Source organism: Erythrolamprus reginae, chromosome 2, assembly GCF_031021105.1.
Source record: "Erythrolamprus reginae isolate rEryReg1 chromosome 2, rEryReg1.hap1, whole genome shotgun sequence".
Classification (NCBI taxonomy): domain Eukaryota; kingdom Metazoa; phylum Chordata; class Lepidosauria; order Squamata; family Dipsadidae; genus Erythrolamprus; species Erythrolamprus reginae.
The window spans coordinates 271,713,852-271,732,238 of record NC_091951.1 but is presented as its reverse complement, the minus strand read 5'-3'; the positions used below and the strand labels follow the sequence as shown (position 1 = coordinate 271,732,238).

Genomic DNA, 18,387 nt, shown 5'->3' with positions numbered 1-18,387 from the left:
CATAGCGCTGCACTGGGTGGGTTTTTTTTCTTCTATCAAAAGCTTCGCTTTCCAACCAAGAAACTTTTTTCAGTTCTTTTGGATGAGAAGCGAAGGCTTTCCAAGAAAAAACAACCACCACCACCTAGAAAGTCAGTTGTCTTTTGGGAGGGGTAAGCATCTTTGGGACAACTGCGACCCGGGTGGATGATTGAAGAAGCTTCCCGTGCCGCGCAGGCAATCTCTGCAAGGAACCTCGTTGGACTGGGCCTAGCCTGGGGGCTGGGGTGGGTGTCAGACTTATGGAAAGCCTTGGGGGTGGAGCCTCTGGAAACAGATCTTCCAAACAAATAGCAAAAAAGTGCAGCGACTTCCCCATTTGACCCGCGCGTCTTTGCAAAGCAGCTGATTTTTAACGGGTCGGAAAAGCCCAAAGAGATGGCTTCGTCGGAGCATCACGCCCAGGGAACCAAAGCGGGTCCTTTTGGGAAATCGGCCGGGTTGGCGGCCGCCGGAGGTGGCGGCAACCCGGTGGGGATCGCCGCGGGGAAAAAGTCCCCGCGGCTTCCCAAATGCGCCCGCTGCAGAAACCATGGCTACTCCTCGCCCTTGAAGGGCCACAAGCGCTTCTGCATGTGGAGGGATTGCCAGTGTAAAAAATGCAGCTTGATCGCCGAGAGGCAACGGGTGATGGCCGCCCAGGTGAGAAAGAAATGGCGGGGAACCGGCTCTTAGGGCAGGAAAAAAGCACAGGGCGGCCTTAAACTTACGCTCGGGGTTGCTGGTTGGAAAATAAGGCCGAGCTTCATACTCTAAAACTGGGCCCGGGAGAAATAGGTAGTCTTGACCTCTGTAAAGAACAAAACAGCAACAAATCTGATTTGCCTTTTTTTGAAACAACCCTTAACTTCGTTGCTGGAGTCGAGGATAAATTTCGAGGGGAGAAAAGTGCATCCTGCACCGCCTAAGATACTGTTCTGACTTAGCAAAATTATGCGTAGCCTTTTTTATTGTCCAAATAATATCCACTATGGAATTAGACCTTATTGTCTGTTTTCATATTCCCCCCATCCACCCTTATTTGGTATTGGTTTTAGATAGCATGGAGCTTCCTAATAATCTAGGTTTTGCAAGTAATGTTCTATGTAAAAAGGAAAAAAAATGGAAATCGGAGGCGGTGAAAAGAAATCCTGTAATGGATAATGCCAATTGCATCGTTGCATTTGAAAGCATTTGTGTGGGACTGATTTTGATAGGGAAAATAAAGCTTAATAAGCTAATGGGAGAGTGATAGGTTTTAGGTCCTCTAACTAGGTCAGTGAAAGACTCCTTGGTTTAGTTTTTAATAAATGAAAACTTAATGAGGTCAATTTTGGTATTAGTAACTACACAAGCATTAACGTGTTCATGTCTTTGTTTTCATTTAGGAGGTTTAAAATTCAGTGAGTGAAAATATATATATTTTTTTACAAAATAACATTCCGCATTTTGAGTTGCGAAATAGTTGCATTAAAATTTCTTTCTGTTAGAAAACTACATTAATGTATGTTTATTTTTTTCATTCAGAATGTTTAGCTTGAATCATGAGGAATTGGAATGATTATTTTCAAATATCAACATTTTAAAGGTTACAAATAGTTGTAAATTTAAAAAAACTAGGATATTTCTGATTTGGAAAGAGTAGTATCACAATCTTTCAACAGTTTCTTGCCTCCCCCAGTTTAGCAATCTCCAGATGTGCTGGGAACTGTAGTCCAAAACATCTCAAGAATGCCATTTTGGCAAGTCAAAATAGAATGTCATTCCATTGTGTGACCATCAGTGCCCAATTCTTGGGCTTATATGTTCATTTTTTAAACATAAATTGGTACAGAAACAACATGCATTTACACTTTCAAGACAACATTAATATTTGCACTACTACAACATATGGTTTTACAAAGGCAATTGTTAACTAGTACTTTTCCACTTTAGATCTAGAGTTATGTCCAATTGAATGGTATGGGATTTATAAGACTCCAAGTATCTAGGTCAAAATGGTTTGCCCTGGTTTTCTTTTCTATTAAAGTTGCTCCGTATTTGATTGTTTTAAGTGAATATGAATAAATAAGTGCTGTCCATTTTTTTGGTGCACCACTTATTTCAGCCTTTGTGATTGGTGACTCAACATTATGAAGCTCAGCATATACCTTGAAGCCATTGCACACAGTTGTGCAATTGTGGCTTTGGGTCAGTCGTACTCTCAGCCCATTCCAATCACAAGATTGTTGCTCTGGAGAAAATAAGAGGAATGAGTATTAGGAACATTGAATTACTTACAAAGCAATAAGGATGAGACAAAAATCTAATAAATAAAATTACACCTTTCTCTTCAAATGCAACAGATAAAGTAATCAAAGGCTCAAGGAGTCACTCCAGTTCACTTTTAAGGACTTAATAGATAAAAAGTAATGACAACCTTAAGAAGGTTTGCAAGTAACAAATAAATAAAATATACATTGCCATTAGGAAATGAGTTTAAATGAGCTTTCAGTCAATAGTGATAATTTGCAGTTCTTTTAAAAATCGTTTAAAATAGAAACATAGAAACATAGAAGACTGACGGCAGAAAAAGACCCCATGGTCCATCTAGTCTGCCCTTTTACTATTTCCTGTATTTTATCTTACAATGGATATATGTTTATCCCAGGCATGTTTAAATTCGGTTACTGTGGATTTACCAACCACGTCTGCTGGAAGTTTGTTCCAAGGATCTACTACTCTTTCAGTAAAATAATACTTTCTCATGTTGCCTTTGATCTTTCCCCCAACTAACTTCAGATTGTGTCCCCTTGTTCTTGTGTTCACTTTCCTGTTAAAAACACTTCCCTCCTGAACCCTATTTAACCCTTTAACATATTTAAATGTTTCGATCATGTCCCCCCTTTTCCTTCTGTCTTCCAGACTATACAGATTGAGTTCATTAAGTCTTTCCTGATACGTTTTATACTTCAGACCTTCCACCATTCTTGTAGCCCGTCTTTGGACCCGTTCAATTTTGTCAATATCTTTTTGTAGGTGAGGTCTCCAGAACTGAACACAGTACTCCAAATGTGGTCTCACCAGCGCTCTATATAAGGGGATCACAATCTCCCTCTTCCTGCTTGTTATACCTCTAGCTATGCAGCCAAGCATCCTACTTGCCTTTCCTACCGCCCGACCACACTGCTCACCCATTTTGAGACTGTCAGAAATCACTACCCCTAAATCCTTCTCTTCTGAAGTTTTTGCTAACACAGAACTGCCAATGCAATACTCAGATTTAGGATTCCTTTTCCCCAAGTGCATTATTTTACATTTGGAAACATTAAACTGCAGTTTCCATTGCTTTGACCAATATTTGGTTTAGATTTCATTTGTAGTTTTTATATTATAAGATGTTTTCAATATTGTAAAAGGGTCACTGTCGACTTCATAATGGCATATAAGAAGTAGCACCCAAAGTGGCAGACCGGTGGCCAGAGAGGAGAGGTCATGTGGGGACACAAACAGTGAATCCCCAAATTCATTGCAGCTGATCACCTGACCTCAGAACCATGAAGAATGGGTGCCAGAAGTTGCAGATATAATCTGCCTTCATACTATGATAGAACAGTGGCTAAAACTCACTTTATTCCAATACTGCGCTGAAATGCAGTAAGGGGGCTCCCCAGAAGGGAAGGGGGTGCAGTCGAGAGCAGTAAGAAGCAACGTAGTCTGGATGTTACATGTGAAAGAGAGTGAAGACAGACCCTCTAATAGTTTACACGGTATATTGTAGGTACAGATAATAGAGTCCTCAGTCTGGCAAGATTTTATCTAGCCAGGTATGAAAACCATAAAGATTGCAGTGTAGAAGAATCATCCGTCATTCTTGAGTTCTGGCTAACAGATACATGGAAATAATGACATACAACTGTTTAAATCATGGGCTGAGGCTACCAGATGATCAGGGAAGGGGTCTCCAGCCTTGGGAACTTTAAGATTAGTGGACTTAAATTGAATTGAAGTCCACAAGTCTCAAAGTTGCCAAGGTTAGAGACCCTTGCTATAGAAAGTTACTCAACAGTTCAGTTTACATCACTAAAAAGGAAATGATTGCTAAATACATTCTGGTTTTGTTAGAAATCACTGTCTGTGAGTGGGGTTTGTAGTAAGGGCCTGAATTATAGTGATCCCTCGTTCATCGCGGGGGATACGTCCCAGGACCACCTGCAATAAATGAAAAACCGCAAAGTAGGGATGCTATATTTACAATATAAATATAATGTAAAAAAAGTAAACAGGATGGCTGATGTCGCTTGCCCCTCCGCTGCCCGCCCATAGCCCAGCACTTCTTTTTACCTGTGTCTTAAACCAGGAAAGAAGGGGAGGAGATGGGGGGTGAGAGAGAGACACGCCAGAGCAGGTGAGGGGCAGCCCGGCAAAGGAGGGAGGGAGGAAGAAGGCTCAGCGCAATTGCCGCCTTACCTATTTTGCAGGCGGCGGGCATGGCTCTAGCTGGCGCTCCCTGTCGGGCTGGGTGAGGGGTGGGTGGTGGAGAGGTGAGCGGTGTCGATGGGGGGGGGGGTCACATCCTGGTGTCTCATGCTGCTCCATGTGCGCTCGGGGAGGGCCGGCCAGGTAGTGGGCTGGAGGACAAGGTGGCTTCTGCTGTGGGGAGGGGAGCAGAGGTGAGGCAGGGTGGCACAGCTCCCCGAGGGGACACCGGGGTGACGGCTTCCCCCCCTGCCCCGTTCAAGTCCCGTTGGTCCTCCGATTCCAGGCCTGCTGCCGAATCCTGGCAGCTGCACGAAGTCTGGGAGCAGCTCCAAGTCTTCTTCGCCATAGTAAGGTGCCACCTCCATCTTCACAGCCATGAGGGCGCCAGTGTGCCCACTGCTGCTGCTCATGCTGGGCGGGATGGTTTCAGTGGCGGGTTTGGAATGGCCGAGGCCGCAAGTCCTCCAGCTATGTCTGGCTTCCAGAAAGGAAACAAGACGGTCCCGGCCGCTTCCCGGTGCAGCAAAAGGACTGCAGCGAGTTTTTTCACACCCAGCGCCGGCTCTCCATCTTCCCACCCCTAAGGCAACCCACTCTACCCTGTTGCAGTTGGAGCCTTTTCATTCCCTCCTCAGCGGAAGCGGCTGCTTTAGGATCGGGGGATGTCAAAAGGGTGTGCTGCCCAAAAACCCGCGATGCACCGAACCCATGAAAGCTGAACCGCAAAGTGGCAAGGGATCACTATAATCTTATATTTTAGCTTTTACCAGCATTGTTTCATTGGCATGTTCATTTAAATACAGGTAGTCCTTAACCACAATAGAGGCCCAAATTTTCATTTCTAAGCAGTTAAGTGTTGTGCATTTACAATCTTTTTTTGTCACAGTTGTTAAGTAAATCTGGTTTCTCTCATCAACTTTGCTTTTCAGAGGTTGGGTGGGATGGTTCCAAACGGTGAATATATGACACTGAAACAGGCCAACTGTCAGAAATAACATGCCAGCTGTCAAATACTTGAATTTTGATGATGGGGTTGGTGCAACCATCATAGGTTTGAAAAATTGTCCTAAGTCATTTTTATCAGTATGGTTGTAACTTCGAATATACATCTGCAAACAAATATTGCAATCTACCTAAAGAGGACAAAAAGTCCCTACTTTTTGAAAATTACATCTTCTTTAGCAACCTTTGAATTTATGCAGGACTGGTTGGCTGCTTTTTCATATTAACTGCATGAAGGAAAGGTAGAATATCAAGTTTCTAGTCATCTGTTGCAAAAGAATGAGGATAAGCCTAGACTTTGTACATTTAAATACCATGTTAGAAAGCATTAATAAACTGCTAAAACCATCAATCAATAATAGAATTAAAGCAACATACTTTTCATTATTCAGACAATTTATAGTTCAGATTTAGTCTCATTACGTAAATATGAGAGTTTAGTGTAAAAATTGTCTAATTTGGCTTTTCCAAAGTGATGCTCTCTAAATATTATGGAAAACAGCTTTCATCAGTCATTATAAACAAGCCTTTTGGGGAATTTTAGTCTTATATGCATGGAGATAATAGATAGAGAGAAGTTATTATATGAATGGTTCTGTTTGTATATCAGTTCACTTCCAGGCTAAATTGAAATGGAAGGGAGCTCAGCAGAAATTGGAAGGCTATATAGGCTAAACCTGAGGTTGGGGACTAAGAAGACAGTAGCAAATCTCTTCTATATTGCCCAAGAGCTGTCTGGAGAAAGAACAATCAGGTTTACTATTTGAAGAAATGATTAAATTTTAGCCTATGCAATCCAAGGAATACAGGTTGTCCTCAACTTATGACTACAGTAGGGACCAGAACTCCCGTCACTAAGCAATTTGGCTGTTAAGTGAATTGTGCCCAATTTTACAAACCTTTTCCCCATGGTCCTTAATCATCATAGTCGTTAATCAAATTACACAGACATTTATGTATATCTGGCAGCTCCATTAATTTTGCTTATTGGAAACTCCCTGGGAAGATTGCAAATGGCAATCACACGACCTCAAGACCTTGCAACCGTTGTAAATACATGCTGGCTAGAATTGTGTGATATTGTGTGAGCTTGTATTTACTGGCCTGGTGCTAGATATCTTGCAAACTGAAAACTGGAATTGTAGTAAGGTTACCAGGTCTGGACTGCAAAAATAAGAATGACAATTAGATGGCAGCAAAGAGAAAAATAAATTTTTGCAACCCAGCACTAGCACTGCCCTAGTTGCTATGGAATATTTCTGTTTCAGAAATGTTTAATTTGAAAACCGTTACCTATAATTTTGTAGCTGTTAGATGCAATGAAGTTGCAACTGCTTAGTTGTATGATAGTGTAAGGATCAAATATTTATTGGGGCTTTATCGAATTTCTACATGGGGCTGCTCTTGAGCGTTCAGAGACTTAGCGCATGCAATAATGCTTGTACTAAGGTACGCCCATATCACTCCAACTTTATGCGAGGTGCATTGGTTACCAGTCGGTCTCCGGATGCAATTCAAGGTATTGGTTATCACCTTTAAAGCCCTAAATGGCTCAGGGCCAGACTTTATGGCACTGCCTCTCCCTATGACCAGTAAGGGCCCACAGGGTCGGCCTTCTCTGGGTCCCATCTGCCAAACAATGTCGGCTGGCGGGGTCTCGGGGAAGAGCCTTCTCTGTGGTGGCTCCGAACCTTTGGTATCAACTGCCTCCAGAGATCTGTACTATCTCCACCCTATCGGTCTTCCGGAAAGCCGTCAAGACCTGGCTTTTCCAGCAGGCCTGGAATTAAGAATGACTATGTGTGTGTATGGCTTTTTAGGTTTTATGTATTTTATAGCATTGTTGAATGATTACTGTTGTATTTCTTATTGCCTTTAGTATTTATGATTATTGTTAGCCGCCCTGAGTCCTGTTGGAGTGGGCGGCATATAAATATAAATAATAAATATTGCAGACTCTGATGCCTTGAACCTCAACACCCATCATCCCCAGCCATAACATTTGGGATTATAGAAATTATAGCACATTGTATTTGGAGTGTATTTGTCTTGAAAAAAAAATGATTTCTTAGATTAAAAAATGTATCTCTTCAGGGGATCCAAATTTTAAAAGATGCAAAAGTTCTAGAATTAAAAAGATGCAAAAGTTCTACAGTTCCACTGAATTAGCATCAGTTGACTTGATTATTGTTTTTCTTCCTGGTGCATTAAATGTTAAAATGTGTTTTTAATTATATTTCTATGCCTGTTTCTGCTTCCTTTATCGGGTGTTAATCTGCCCCTGTTTCTGCATTCTGCTTCTTTGTAATCACTTAACCTACTTTTTCATTTTGTACCAGGCTGAAAATCTGCCATACAGTATTTTTTCCTTATAATTAGTTCTCAAAATTTAGTGTATTTAAAACATGTCAAGTGCCCCTCCAATCCTTTTGAAAGTCGTTTTGTTCCCTGAACAATTTTGTTTCTGCTAAGAACACTTTCCAAATAATTGAAATAGTCTGTTTTGTATTTAAGACAGGCATCTTTTGAGTTCAGAACAGTTCAGATTTGAAACATTTTTCACACTTTTGCTCAATATTATGTAACTGTTAAAGGATCTGTGCTAGGGAAAAATGCCATTTCTTAATGGCAACTCTGAATGAGAGACATACTGTATATATTTCACATATGTGCAATTAAGTGGCCCAGAATATATAGTCTTGTTTCACTTTCCTTAGATTGCAACAGCATAAAGATAATTTATAAAATAATGCTCAGGAAAGATCTGCTTGGATTGGCTTCAGTTGAGATTTTTGTAAAATGCGTGCTCTAAATTTGAAACATGATTTTAATTCTTTTCCGGAGCAGAATAGTGCTTTGAAAACCTAATATTTGCTGCAGAAATTTTGTATCAAGTACTTTGTATTATTTTACTTTAATAAAACTTACATCCTGAGATGCCCAAAAGACTCATGTGGTAAACCTATGAAATAAAGGTGAAAAATTATGTTGCTTATGAAAGATAGATGCTGTTAATCATACTTACTCCAGTTGACTAAATCCTTTGTTGTAATACATGAATAAAAAAAATATCCAAAGTATCTCCATCTCTGGTTTTCAATAAAAAGGGCTTATTTAGTTACAGTTCAAATTGATCCTTCATATTCCAAAAATCTCAGTTTGTATTTCAGTTGGTTTCCAAACTCACTAAAGCAAAGAGTTTAGTTAACTGAGTTTATATGACTGCCACATTAGAAATCTTTTTTTTTTCAAAGAGAATTTTTTCTCTCTCTATTCACAATACAATAAAAAAAATACCAATAACATCAGGTTGCTTTCCAATAGGTCAAATTTTACAACTTATGGTATACAAAAACCAATGCTACCTCCTCAACTTTTGACATCTGGATAAAAAATAGCTGCTCATTTTCTTACATATTACAAAAATGCTATTAGCTGAAACCTCCTTTAGGCTGTTCTACATTTCAATATCTGAAGATTAGGCTGTAAAAATTTTAAATTTCTCCATATCTCTTCTATGTCAATTTTTACGTATATTTAAAAACCCTTTTAAATGATAATTGCCCATTAATAGAAAACCTCTAAAATAAACACCAGGAAACTTCCAATAACAGACTCAAGGAAGAACCAAACGAAACAAACACATAACATCTTGTAATAATGCCCAATTAGCCAAATTACAAAATTACCAAACTTAATTAATAATTCCTTCATAAAAAAGTTTTAAACAAGTAAAAATGACTAACCCAAAAGGAAACTATATTTAAAAATAAGAGAGTAAAGTAGTAAAAAGAAAAGGTTTATAAAGAGAAGAAAATACAGAATAGGGATGAAGGAAAAGAATAATAAAGAGAAAAAGGAAGGATACAAACCAAAAAAGGAAAAATAAACAAAAAAAGAGAAACAAATAAAAGGTAACTTCCTCTTCTTTTTGCATTCCACCTCCTATCTTCATATGAAACCAATGAATTTCGTGGAACCTTAACATTCAACCATGAATGTTATTTGCCTCCAAGCCTCTTTAAATCATGTATCAATAAGTAATATAAAAGAAAAAAATGAAAAAGAATGTAAAATGAAGTACTAATCAAGAAAAGAGAATTCCCCTATTAACCCACCGGAGTCAACTCCACAATAAAATGCTGTAAACCCAGCTTAATCTTCGTGCCCTAAATTTGTCATTGCATGCCCAGCAGAATCATCATGCTCTAACCTAGATTTGTTGATCCTGATAACCAATAGGAAGAAGTTCCATTTCTTAGATCCTAATTTAACTACTAACCTTTCAATCCCTAGTACACCTTTTTTTAAAAAAATATCTGTATTTTATATAATTTGATAATTTCTAAGATCAACTGTTCTTTTTATAATGATTTATCTTGCCTTGTACATTAAAAAAAGAGAGAAAGAAGAAAAACTAATTTAATCAAAAGAAGGGAAACTTCTGCAAATACCCACCTGAATCAAGTTATGTATCTTTGTGCCCTACTCTAGTATTTCCGCTGCATAGGCAGCGGGATTCTCGTGCCCTATTTCTAATAAATAATGATCCCAATAGCTAAAGAAGAAAGTTTCTCCCCTCTCAAATCCAACTCAATTTATACCTTTTTATTCATAAGTACACTTTTAAAAAATGTTTCAAACATACTCTTCCATATCTTCTGACTTAACCATTTTTATCTTTTTGAATCAATAAATTTTATATTTTTAAATCAGTAATTTGAATATTTTAATTCTATTACAAAATACTTTTCATCAAACATCCATTCATTAGTTATCCATCAAAATTCATTGCATTTCTAATTCCATTTCTAAACTTATTCCATACAGGTTATATCTGATATTATATCTATAATATTTCCTCTTACCTTACACATTTATTTATTGATTTGATTTGATTTGATTTGATTTGTATGCCGCCCCTCTCCGTAGACTCGGGGCGGCTAACAACAGTAACAAAAAACAGCATGTAAATCCAATACTAAAACAACTAAAAAACCCTTATTGTAAAACCAAACATACATACATACATACAAACATACCATACATGAATTGTAAAGGCCTAGGGGGAAGGAATATCTCAGTTCCCCCATGCCTGACGGCAGAGGTGGGTTTTAAGGAGCTTATGAAAGGCAAGGAGGGTGGGGGCAATTCTAATCTCTGGGGGGAGTTGGTTCCAGAGGGCCGGGGCCGCCACAGAGAAGGCTTTTCCCCTGGGCCCCGCCAAACGACATTGTTTTGTTGACGGGACCCGGAGGAGGCCCACTCTGTGGGACCTAACCGGCCGCTGGGATTCGTGCGGCAGAAGGCAGTCTCGTAGATACCCTGGCCCGGTGCCATGAAGGGCTTTATAGGTGATGACCAACACTTTGAATTGTGACCAGAAACTGATCGGCAACCAATGCAGACTGCGGAGTGTTGGGAAAGCCCATGATTGCTTAAAAAAAGGAAAAATTAATTTAATCTGAAAAAAGGGAACTTCCCTAAACACCCACTGGAATCCAATTATACAGTATTTCTTTGTGCCCTACTCTAGTATTAGCGCTACCAGGCCAGTGGGATTCTCGTGCCCTATTCTAATAATAATGGTCTCAATAGGTAATAAAAAAGTCTCCTCCTCTCAGATCCAAATTAACTCATACCTTTTTATAAATTATTACTCTTTTCAAAAATTATAATCTGAATATTTTAGTGATCTCTAAAATCTGTTGTCAGTAGACTATAATCTATATAGTATCAGTAATCAGTACAATATATTATATAGTGTTTCAAACATACTCTTCCATGTCTTCTAAACTATCAATTTTTTCTTTTTAAATCAGTAAATTTTATATTTTAAGGCAATAGTTTGTATATCTTAATTCTATTTCAAAATGCTTTACATCACATAACAATTCATAAAATTATCCATCAAAATTCATTGCATTTCTAATTTCATTTCTATGTTTATTCCATGCTGATTATATCTAATAATAAACCTATTAACTATACCCTAAGTTCCTTAATATTATTTTCTTATACTCTTATATTCTTGCTCTTCACCCTGACTCAACTCTGACCTTGCTCCACTTCTTTCCTCCTTATAAATCAATATATTTATAATAATCGTTAATATCAGTCTTCTTAAACAAAAACATACATACATAAAAAAGGAAAAGTATAACCATCTCTATATTCATCATCTGAATGTTTCCGTATTTCAATGTTTCTAATGCTTCTAATATATCAATATATCAAAATTTATATTTTGCATTTGAAATTGTCCAAGTAATACTTTTCTAATCTAATAAACCTCTTAATTACACATCATTTTTCTTCAAATCAGTTAGCTCCCCTTTCCTCGAACCATGCAATCCCCAAGCCAAAATGCATTCCCCCCAACACTACATTTTTCTTATAGTTTAAAACTGCACCTAATTCACATAATCCCCATCTTCTTATGATCGATATAATTATAAATTGGTAATATTTCATGTTTTTAAAGAGCACCTTCCCTTAGTAGTGTTAGTAATATAAGACAGCTTTAAAACAGTAATACTTGTTCGAAAATGAATTCATATTATAAGCCCAATCCAGACCAATCTAAAATTAATTGAAGCCAAATTTTTATAAAAAATAAGTTCTCTTGGTACTAAGTATATCCATATTTCTGCAGTTCCCCTTCAAACAATAAGTCTTACTGTCCTCTTTCTTTTTTACTTTCAAGTTCCACTCGATGACGCGCCATAGCATTCCGTAACGCTCCTTAGCACACATTACCCTCTGTAGAACATCTCCAATTGCGTCTCCAAGAGAAAATATCATAGCTGGAAAAGATCCTAAATTTGATGCCTTATTTTGGTGGATGGTTTTTGTATCTTTGCTGGGCTCCTCTGTGACTTAGCGATGTTAGCAATATTAGTACCATACTTTCTTCTATACGGTAGCTCCTCGATTCTAAGATGGCGAATCATAGTCAAAGCTGACACATCTTTTCCTACTTGAATACCCAGGGAAATCATTTCGACGCCAACCAGAAGCGCTCAACCAGATCGTCCCAAATCCAAATTCCTCTTATTTTTTTTTCTCAGCCATTAAAAACTCCAAAGAGAAGAAGAGAAAATATCAGGCATTACGCTGCGTTAACGCTTCCGCGGTATGCCTTCCTTCTCAAGCAGTCGCTGTGACCCATTTCTGGCTTTTCCGATTCCGATCACAACAAATTCTCCAACATTCCTTTTAAGTTGTTTTGGCACTCCCGACTCACCAGCACACTGCTTAAAATTTCTTCATGTAGCCAATACTTTATATTTGATCTCTTCCCAGATGTTACCGCTCTTCTTCAATCTCCTGCGTTGCAATGTCGTCCACATTAGAAATCTTATTGGTAGATGTTTACCTTTTAGGTTTCTTTAATTTTTTTTCCTCTTTTTTTAGCTTTAAAATTATGTTTTTATTTGTGTCCATAAACCATGTGTCTTAAGATAAAGAAAACTGCAGTGTTCCGCCCAATTTTGCTACTGCTGTTTTTCAGATAACAATGCAGAGATTCAAATAGCCCCCACCCTCCTCGCCTTCCGTAAAATGCTCAAGACCCACTTTTGTCGCCAGGCGTGGGGATAATTACCATCTTTCCCCTTTTTATTATATTTTTGGCCTTACTGCATGATAGATTAAGTTGAAAGTGTGTGACTGCATAGCTAGGGGTTTTATTATGTTATTAATGTCTTTTAAATGGATCTAATTTTTTATTGTTAGATTTGTAATGTATTGTATTATTGCTATGTTGTGAGCTGCCCCGAGTCTTCGGAGAAGGGCAGCATACAAATCTAATAAACTATAATTATAACTAAATGCAGTGCAATTTTGCCTTTTCCAGGTTGCATTGAGAAGACAACAAGCCCAAGAGGAAGAGCTGGGGATTAGCCACCCCATCCCATTGCCTAGTGCCTCAGAAATGTATGTGAAGAAAGAAAACAACACTAACAACTCCTGCCTGTTGGAAAGCACCAGCCCACCCCAGTCGACAGCCACAGCAACTGTAGTGTCGACCTCATCCACAGGTAATGTCCTGGATAAAGGGACCTCCGTTCAAAGTCTTACATCGGGGGAAAAATACACTGTCATGGGTTTCTTGAACTCTTAACAGATCCAATTTGATTTCAGTAAACCAGAGATGCAGGTATAAATGCACATACAACAATCCTGTGGAGATCCTCAGTCATCCACGTCATGCTTGTCCCAAAGGTGCTTTTTCAGGAAACATAGAAACATAGAAGTCTGACGGCAGAAAAAGACCCCATGGTCCATCTAGTCTGCCCTTATACTATTTTCTGTATTTTATCTTAGGATGGATATATGTTTATCCCAGGCATGTTTAAATTCAGTTACTGTGGATTTATCTACCACGTCTGCTGGAAGTTTGTTCCAAGGATCTACTACTCTTTCAGTAAAATAATATTTTCTCATGTTGCTTTTGATCTTTCCCCCAACTAACTTCAGATTGTGTCCCCTTGTTCTTGTGTTCACTTTCCTATTAAAAACACTTCCCTCCTGGACCTTATTTAACCCTTTAATATATTTAAATGTTTCGATCATGTCCCCCCTTTTCCTTCTGTCCTCCAGACTATACAGATTGAGTTCATTAAGTCTTTCCTGATACGTTTTATACTTAAGACCTTCCACCATTCTTGTAGCCCATCTTTGGACCCGTTCAATTTTGTCAATATCTTTTTGTAGGTGAGGTCTCCAGAACTGAACACAGTATTCCAAATGTGGTCTCACCAGCATTCTATATAGCGGGATCATAATCTCCCTCTTCCTGCTTGTTATACCTCTAGCTATGCAGCCAAGCATCCTACTTGCTTTCCCTACTGCCTGACTGCACTGTTCACCCATTTTGAGACTGTCAGAAATCACTACGCCTAAATCCTTTTCTTTTGAAGTATTTGCTAACACAGAACTGCCAATACAATAGTCAGATTGAGGATTCCTTTTCCCCAAGTGCATTATTTTACATTTGGAAACATTAAACTGCAGTTTCCATTGCTTTGACCATTTATCTAGTAAAGCTAAATCATTTACCATATTGCCGACGCCTCCAGGAATATCAACCCTATTGCACACTTTAGAGTCATCGGCAAATAGGCAAACCTTCCCTACCAGACCTTCCCCTATGTCACCCACAAACATATTAAAAGAATAGGACCCAGAACAGACCCTTGTGGCACACCGCTTGTAACCTGACCCTGCTCAGAATACTCGCCATTCACAACAACCCTCTGGTGTCTATGCTTCAGCCAGCTGCAAATCCATTGAACTATCCAGGGATTAAGTCCAATCTTCACTAATTTATCTATCAGCTCTTTATGTGGAACCGTATCAAAGGCTTTGCTGAAGTCCAGGTAGGCAATATCCACGGCACCACCTTCATCCAACACCTTTGTGACATAGTCAAAGAAATCAATGAGATTAGTCTGACATGATTTGCCTTCAGTAAAGCCATGCTGATTTGGGTCTAATAAGTTATTGTTTTTTAGGTGCTGATTTATCCTCTTTTTCAGTAGAGTCTCCATCATTTTAACGACAACTGATTTCAAGCTAACTGGCCTGTAGTTACCAGCTTCTTCTCTACTGCCCTTCTTGTGGATAGGCACAACACTTGCCATTCTCCAATCCTCAGGAACATCTCCTGTTAACAAGGATTGGTTAACATCCAAGAAGGAAGCTTCTTGGATGAAATGTGAAATGTCTTCAAAGAAAAAATCAGAAGTCCACTTGCCTCTTGTAAGAAGCACCTTTGGTGCAATAATTCTGTTTTATATTACATCTTTACAGCATACATTCTTTTAAAGGTATCATTTTGGTTAACGTTGAAGAGCCTGCCTTAATCCAATTAAAGTATTTGTCCATAAATTCAATGTTATGTCTTCAGACTCTATTCAGTTTGACAGTGATTCAGAAGAAGAGGGTTTTCAGCCAGAAGATCTATTAGTATATATGTGTGGCTTAGTATATATTAGTGTCTGTGTGTGTGTGCGCGCGTGCACACACACACACACACACACACACACACAGAGTATATATACTGTATTTGTAGGATCCCTGATCAAAAGGGCCCAGGTTACTGCTTCATGAGTTGCATTGGTTGCCCATTTGTAATTCAATGTGTTTGTTATCACCTTTAAAGCAATGCATGACATGGATCTAGTCTATTTAAGGAACCATATCACCTCAGTGGGACTGGCCCACTCAACCCATGCCAGCACAGGTGACATATTGCAGAACCTGTCAGCCAAGGAATTTTGGCTGGCAGGATCCAGGAGAACAACCTTCTCTGCCATGGCTCCTGCCTCTGGAATGTCGTACCCCTAAAGTGAGATTGGCTCCCACAAGGGGTGGGCTACTGCCCAGACTGGGGGGGACGCAGTGGAGTAGCAAAAATGGATTGGGTCATTGAGTCCTCTGGAGCTCCACCCCAGAGGACCCAATTTGCACTGAGAGACGTTGAAAGAAGATGCAGGGCGTCCTGCATAAGCCACGCCCACAGTGTGGTAATAAAAATTTTGGTAGCCTTTCACTGGCGCCCACCCTCCTGGTGTTTCCTAAAAGCCTTAAGATATGGCTTTGCCAGATGGCTTGGGGACCCAGTGGGGGATCTTCTTACTGGAAAAGGTAGACTAATTAAAACTTAAACCCCCTTCCCCCCTTCCACTCCTGGTATGTCTTCCTTTCTCATCTTGTGCTAATGATTTTATTTGTTAATGATATTGTCTATTGTATATGTTAGAGTTTTATTATTTTTAATGTTGTAATCTTTTTTGTTGGAAGCTGCCTGTGAATCTTTGATTATAAGATGGGTGGCAAATAAACTTCATAATTACATGCATACATACTTACATACTGTACATAACAATAAAAAGGCAAAGTACAAGTGATAAAAATTGACTATATATACTTTTTTTCCCACTGTTAACCTCCCTCAGAACTTCATTAAGGTTTTTTTTTTTAAAAAGACCCAATGTTTTAGACTTTATAAAGTGTGGCATAATTCTGGTATTCATTGAGGCATTGTTTCGAGGGAGGGAATTGGTGTTGCAATAGCCTAAAGAAAGTTGTGGTTGCGTTAAGAGGCAGAGATACATCAATGAGTTGACAAAAGCCTTCCATTTTGGCTAAAATCCAGAGCTTCAGTCATGTGAATCGCAATGAAGGATGCTGCAAATCATAATTCAGTGACCACTGAAAAATCCTCAGACCTCAATCGGCTTTAAAAAAGCAATTTTAACTGCAGTCTGTAATTCAGTTTGGTTATTTGAAAAATTGCATTCCCTCTCAATCTATGGATTATGCAGAGCTTCCTGCATTCTAAATTATATAGCCAGTAAGTCCTGTTAAGAACAGTCAGCAGAATGCTATATATTAGTTCTTATTTATACACTTAAGTTCCTCTGAGTTTGAGCAGAATTGGATACCAGCAAAAGAAATAAATGTTCAGGCACAGCTTGAATAAGTCACAGAAGTCGATGGCAGTTTCATAATTTGTGTTTCATTCTTCTCCCCAGTCAAGAGAGTTTGAGCCGCTGCCATTATTGTCCACAAGTCCTTGACACCAGATTTTTCATTTGACAACTCCAGAAAGCAGTGGGTTCACTCCTTTCTTGTGAAGGTTTTCTCTCCCTCCCACTGCCTTAGAGGTATAGCAGTTTTTCTTTCAAACTTCATCACACTGTACATGGTTTGCCGAGAGAGGAATAGGGTGTGAAGGAGCCACACAAATCATACAAGGTACCAGAAAAGTCTTTTTTTTTTTTTGCTGTATCCATTTTATTGGCAGGCCAGAAATATTATGGCACATTGAGAGGCCAGAGTCAATTTTTCAAGCCTCTGGTGACACGCCATGCTTCCTGAAGGGGAGGAAACTAAGAAAACAGAACAGAAGGAGAGAAAAAGGGAGAGGATCTTACCATTACAGGGTGTCCAGGAAACCTGAAAAACAGAGAAATCAGGAAATATATCAGGGAATTATCAGGGAATTTGTGAAAAGCCCAGAATAAATCAGGGGAAACCCCCAAACTGTATTAAAATGTTTAAAAGTCAGGGGGAAAATCATGTAAAAAAAACCCGGGTCATGTTCTGTCGGGCTCTCTGGTAGACTTCTCCCAAAAATTCACAGGTACAAATGTCAGACACACACACGTTTGAAAATTCAAAACAATGTTCTTTATAATGAAAATTCACTTAACCTAAGCCCTCTTTTGGTATAGCAAAGAGCACTCGTCTCCAAACAAACTGGTAATTTGTACAAGTCCCTTATCAGTTCTGTGATACTTAGCTTGCAGCTGTGAGGCAATTCACAGTCCTTCTTTCAGGAAGTGAAACACACTTTGCCCTGGTTTAGTTTCAAAGTGGGAAAAATCAGCACACAAAAGGTCAAAGTCAGTAAAGCAGTCACGAAACACAACGATCAGATAATCCTCCACAATGGCCAAACCCACAGGCTGCTCTTTATAGCAGCCTCACTAATTACCACAGCCCCACCCAACCACAGGTGGTCTCATTTTCTTTGATAATAATCTCTCAGCTGTTGTTGCCTATGCATCGCTCTCCGCATGCGTGGCTGTATCATTAACTCTTGTTCTGAATCCAAGGAGGAGCTAGATAATTGATCTCCTTCTGAGCTGTCTGCCACACTCTCCTCCTCCCTATCACTCATGTCTTCTTGGTCAGAGGAGCCTTCATCAGCAGATTCCACGGGGGGGGGGGGGGCAAAACAGGCCTGCAGCATGTGGATGTCTCCCCCACATCCACAGTCCTTGGGGCAGGAGCTGGGCCAGAGCTAACCACAACAGGTCATGGTGCCTGGCAGAGTCAAGCAAAAATGAGCATAACTGTGGCAACAACTTGCTTCCTCAGCTACTGATATTT

General features: G+C 39.3%; 1 protein-coding gene across 1 annotated transcript in view; it reads left to right on the top strand.

Annotated features, from left to right (window-relative positions):
- The first annotated feature begins 341 nt into the window (after positions 1-341).
- The window catches only part of DMRT1 (doublesex and mab-3 related transcription factor 1), a 109,287-nt gene continuing 91,241 nt past the window's right edge, over positions 342-18,387 (top strand). Inside the window, 2 exon segments of the mRNA XM_070736268.1 lie at positions 342-681; positions 13,340-13,523. Of these exon segments, the coding sequence (XP_070592369.1) occupies positions 418-681; positions 13,340-13,523 (448 nt within the window). The 5' untranslated portion in view covers positions 342-417.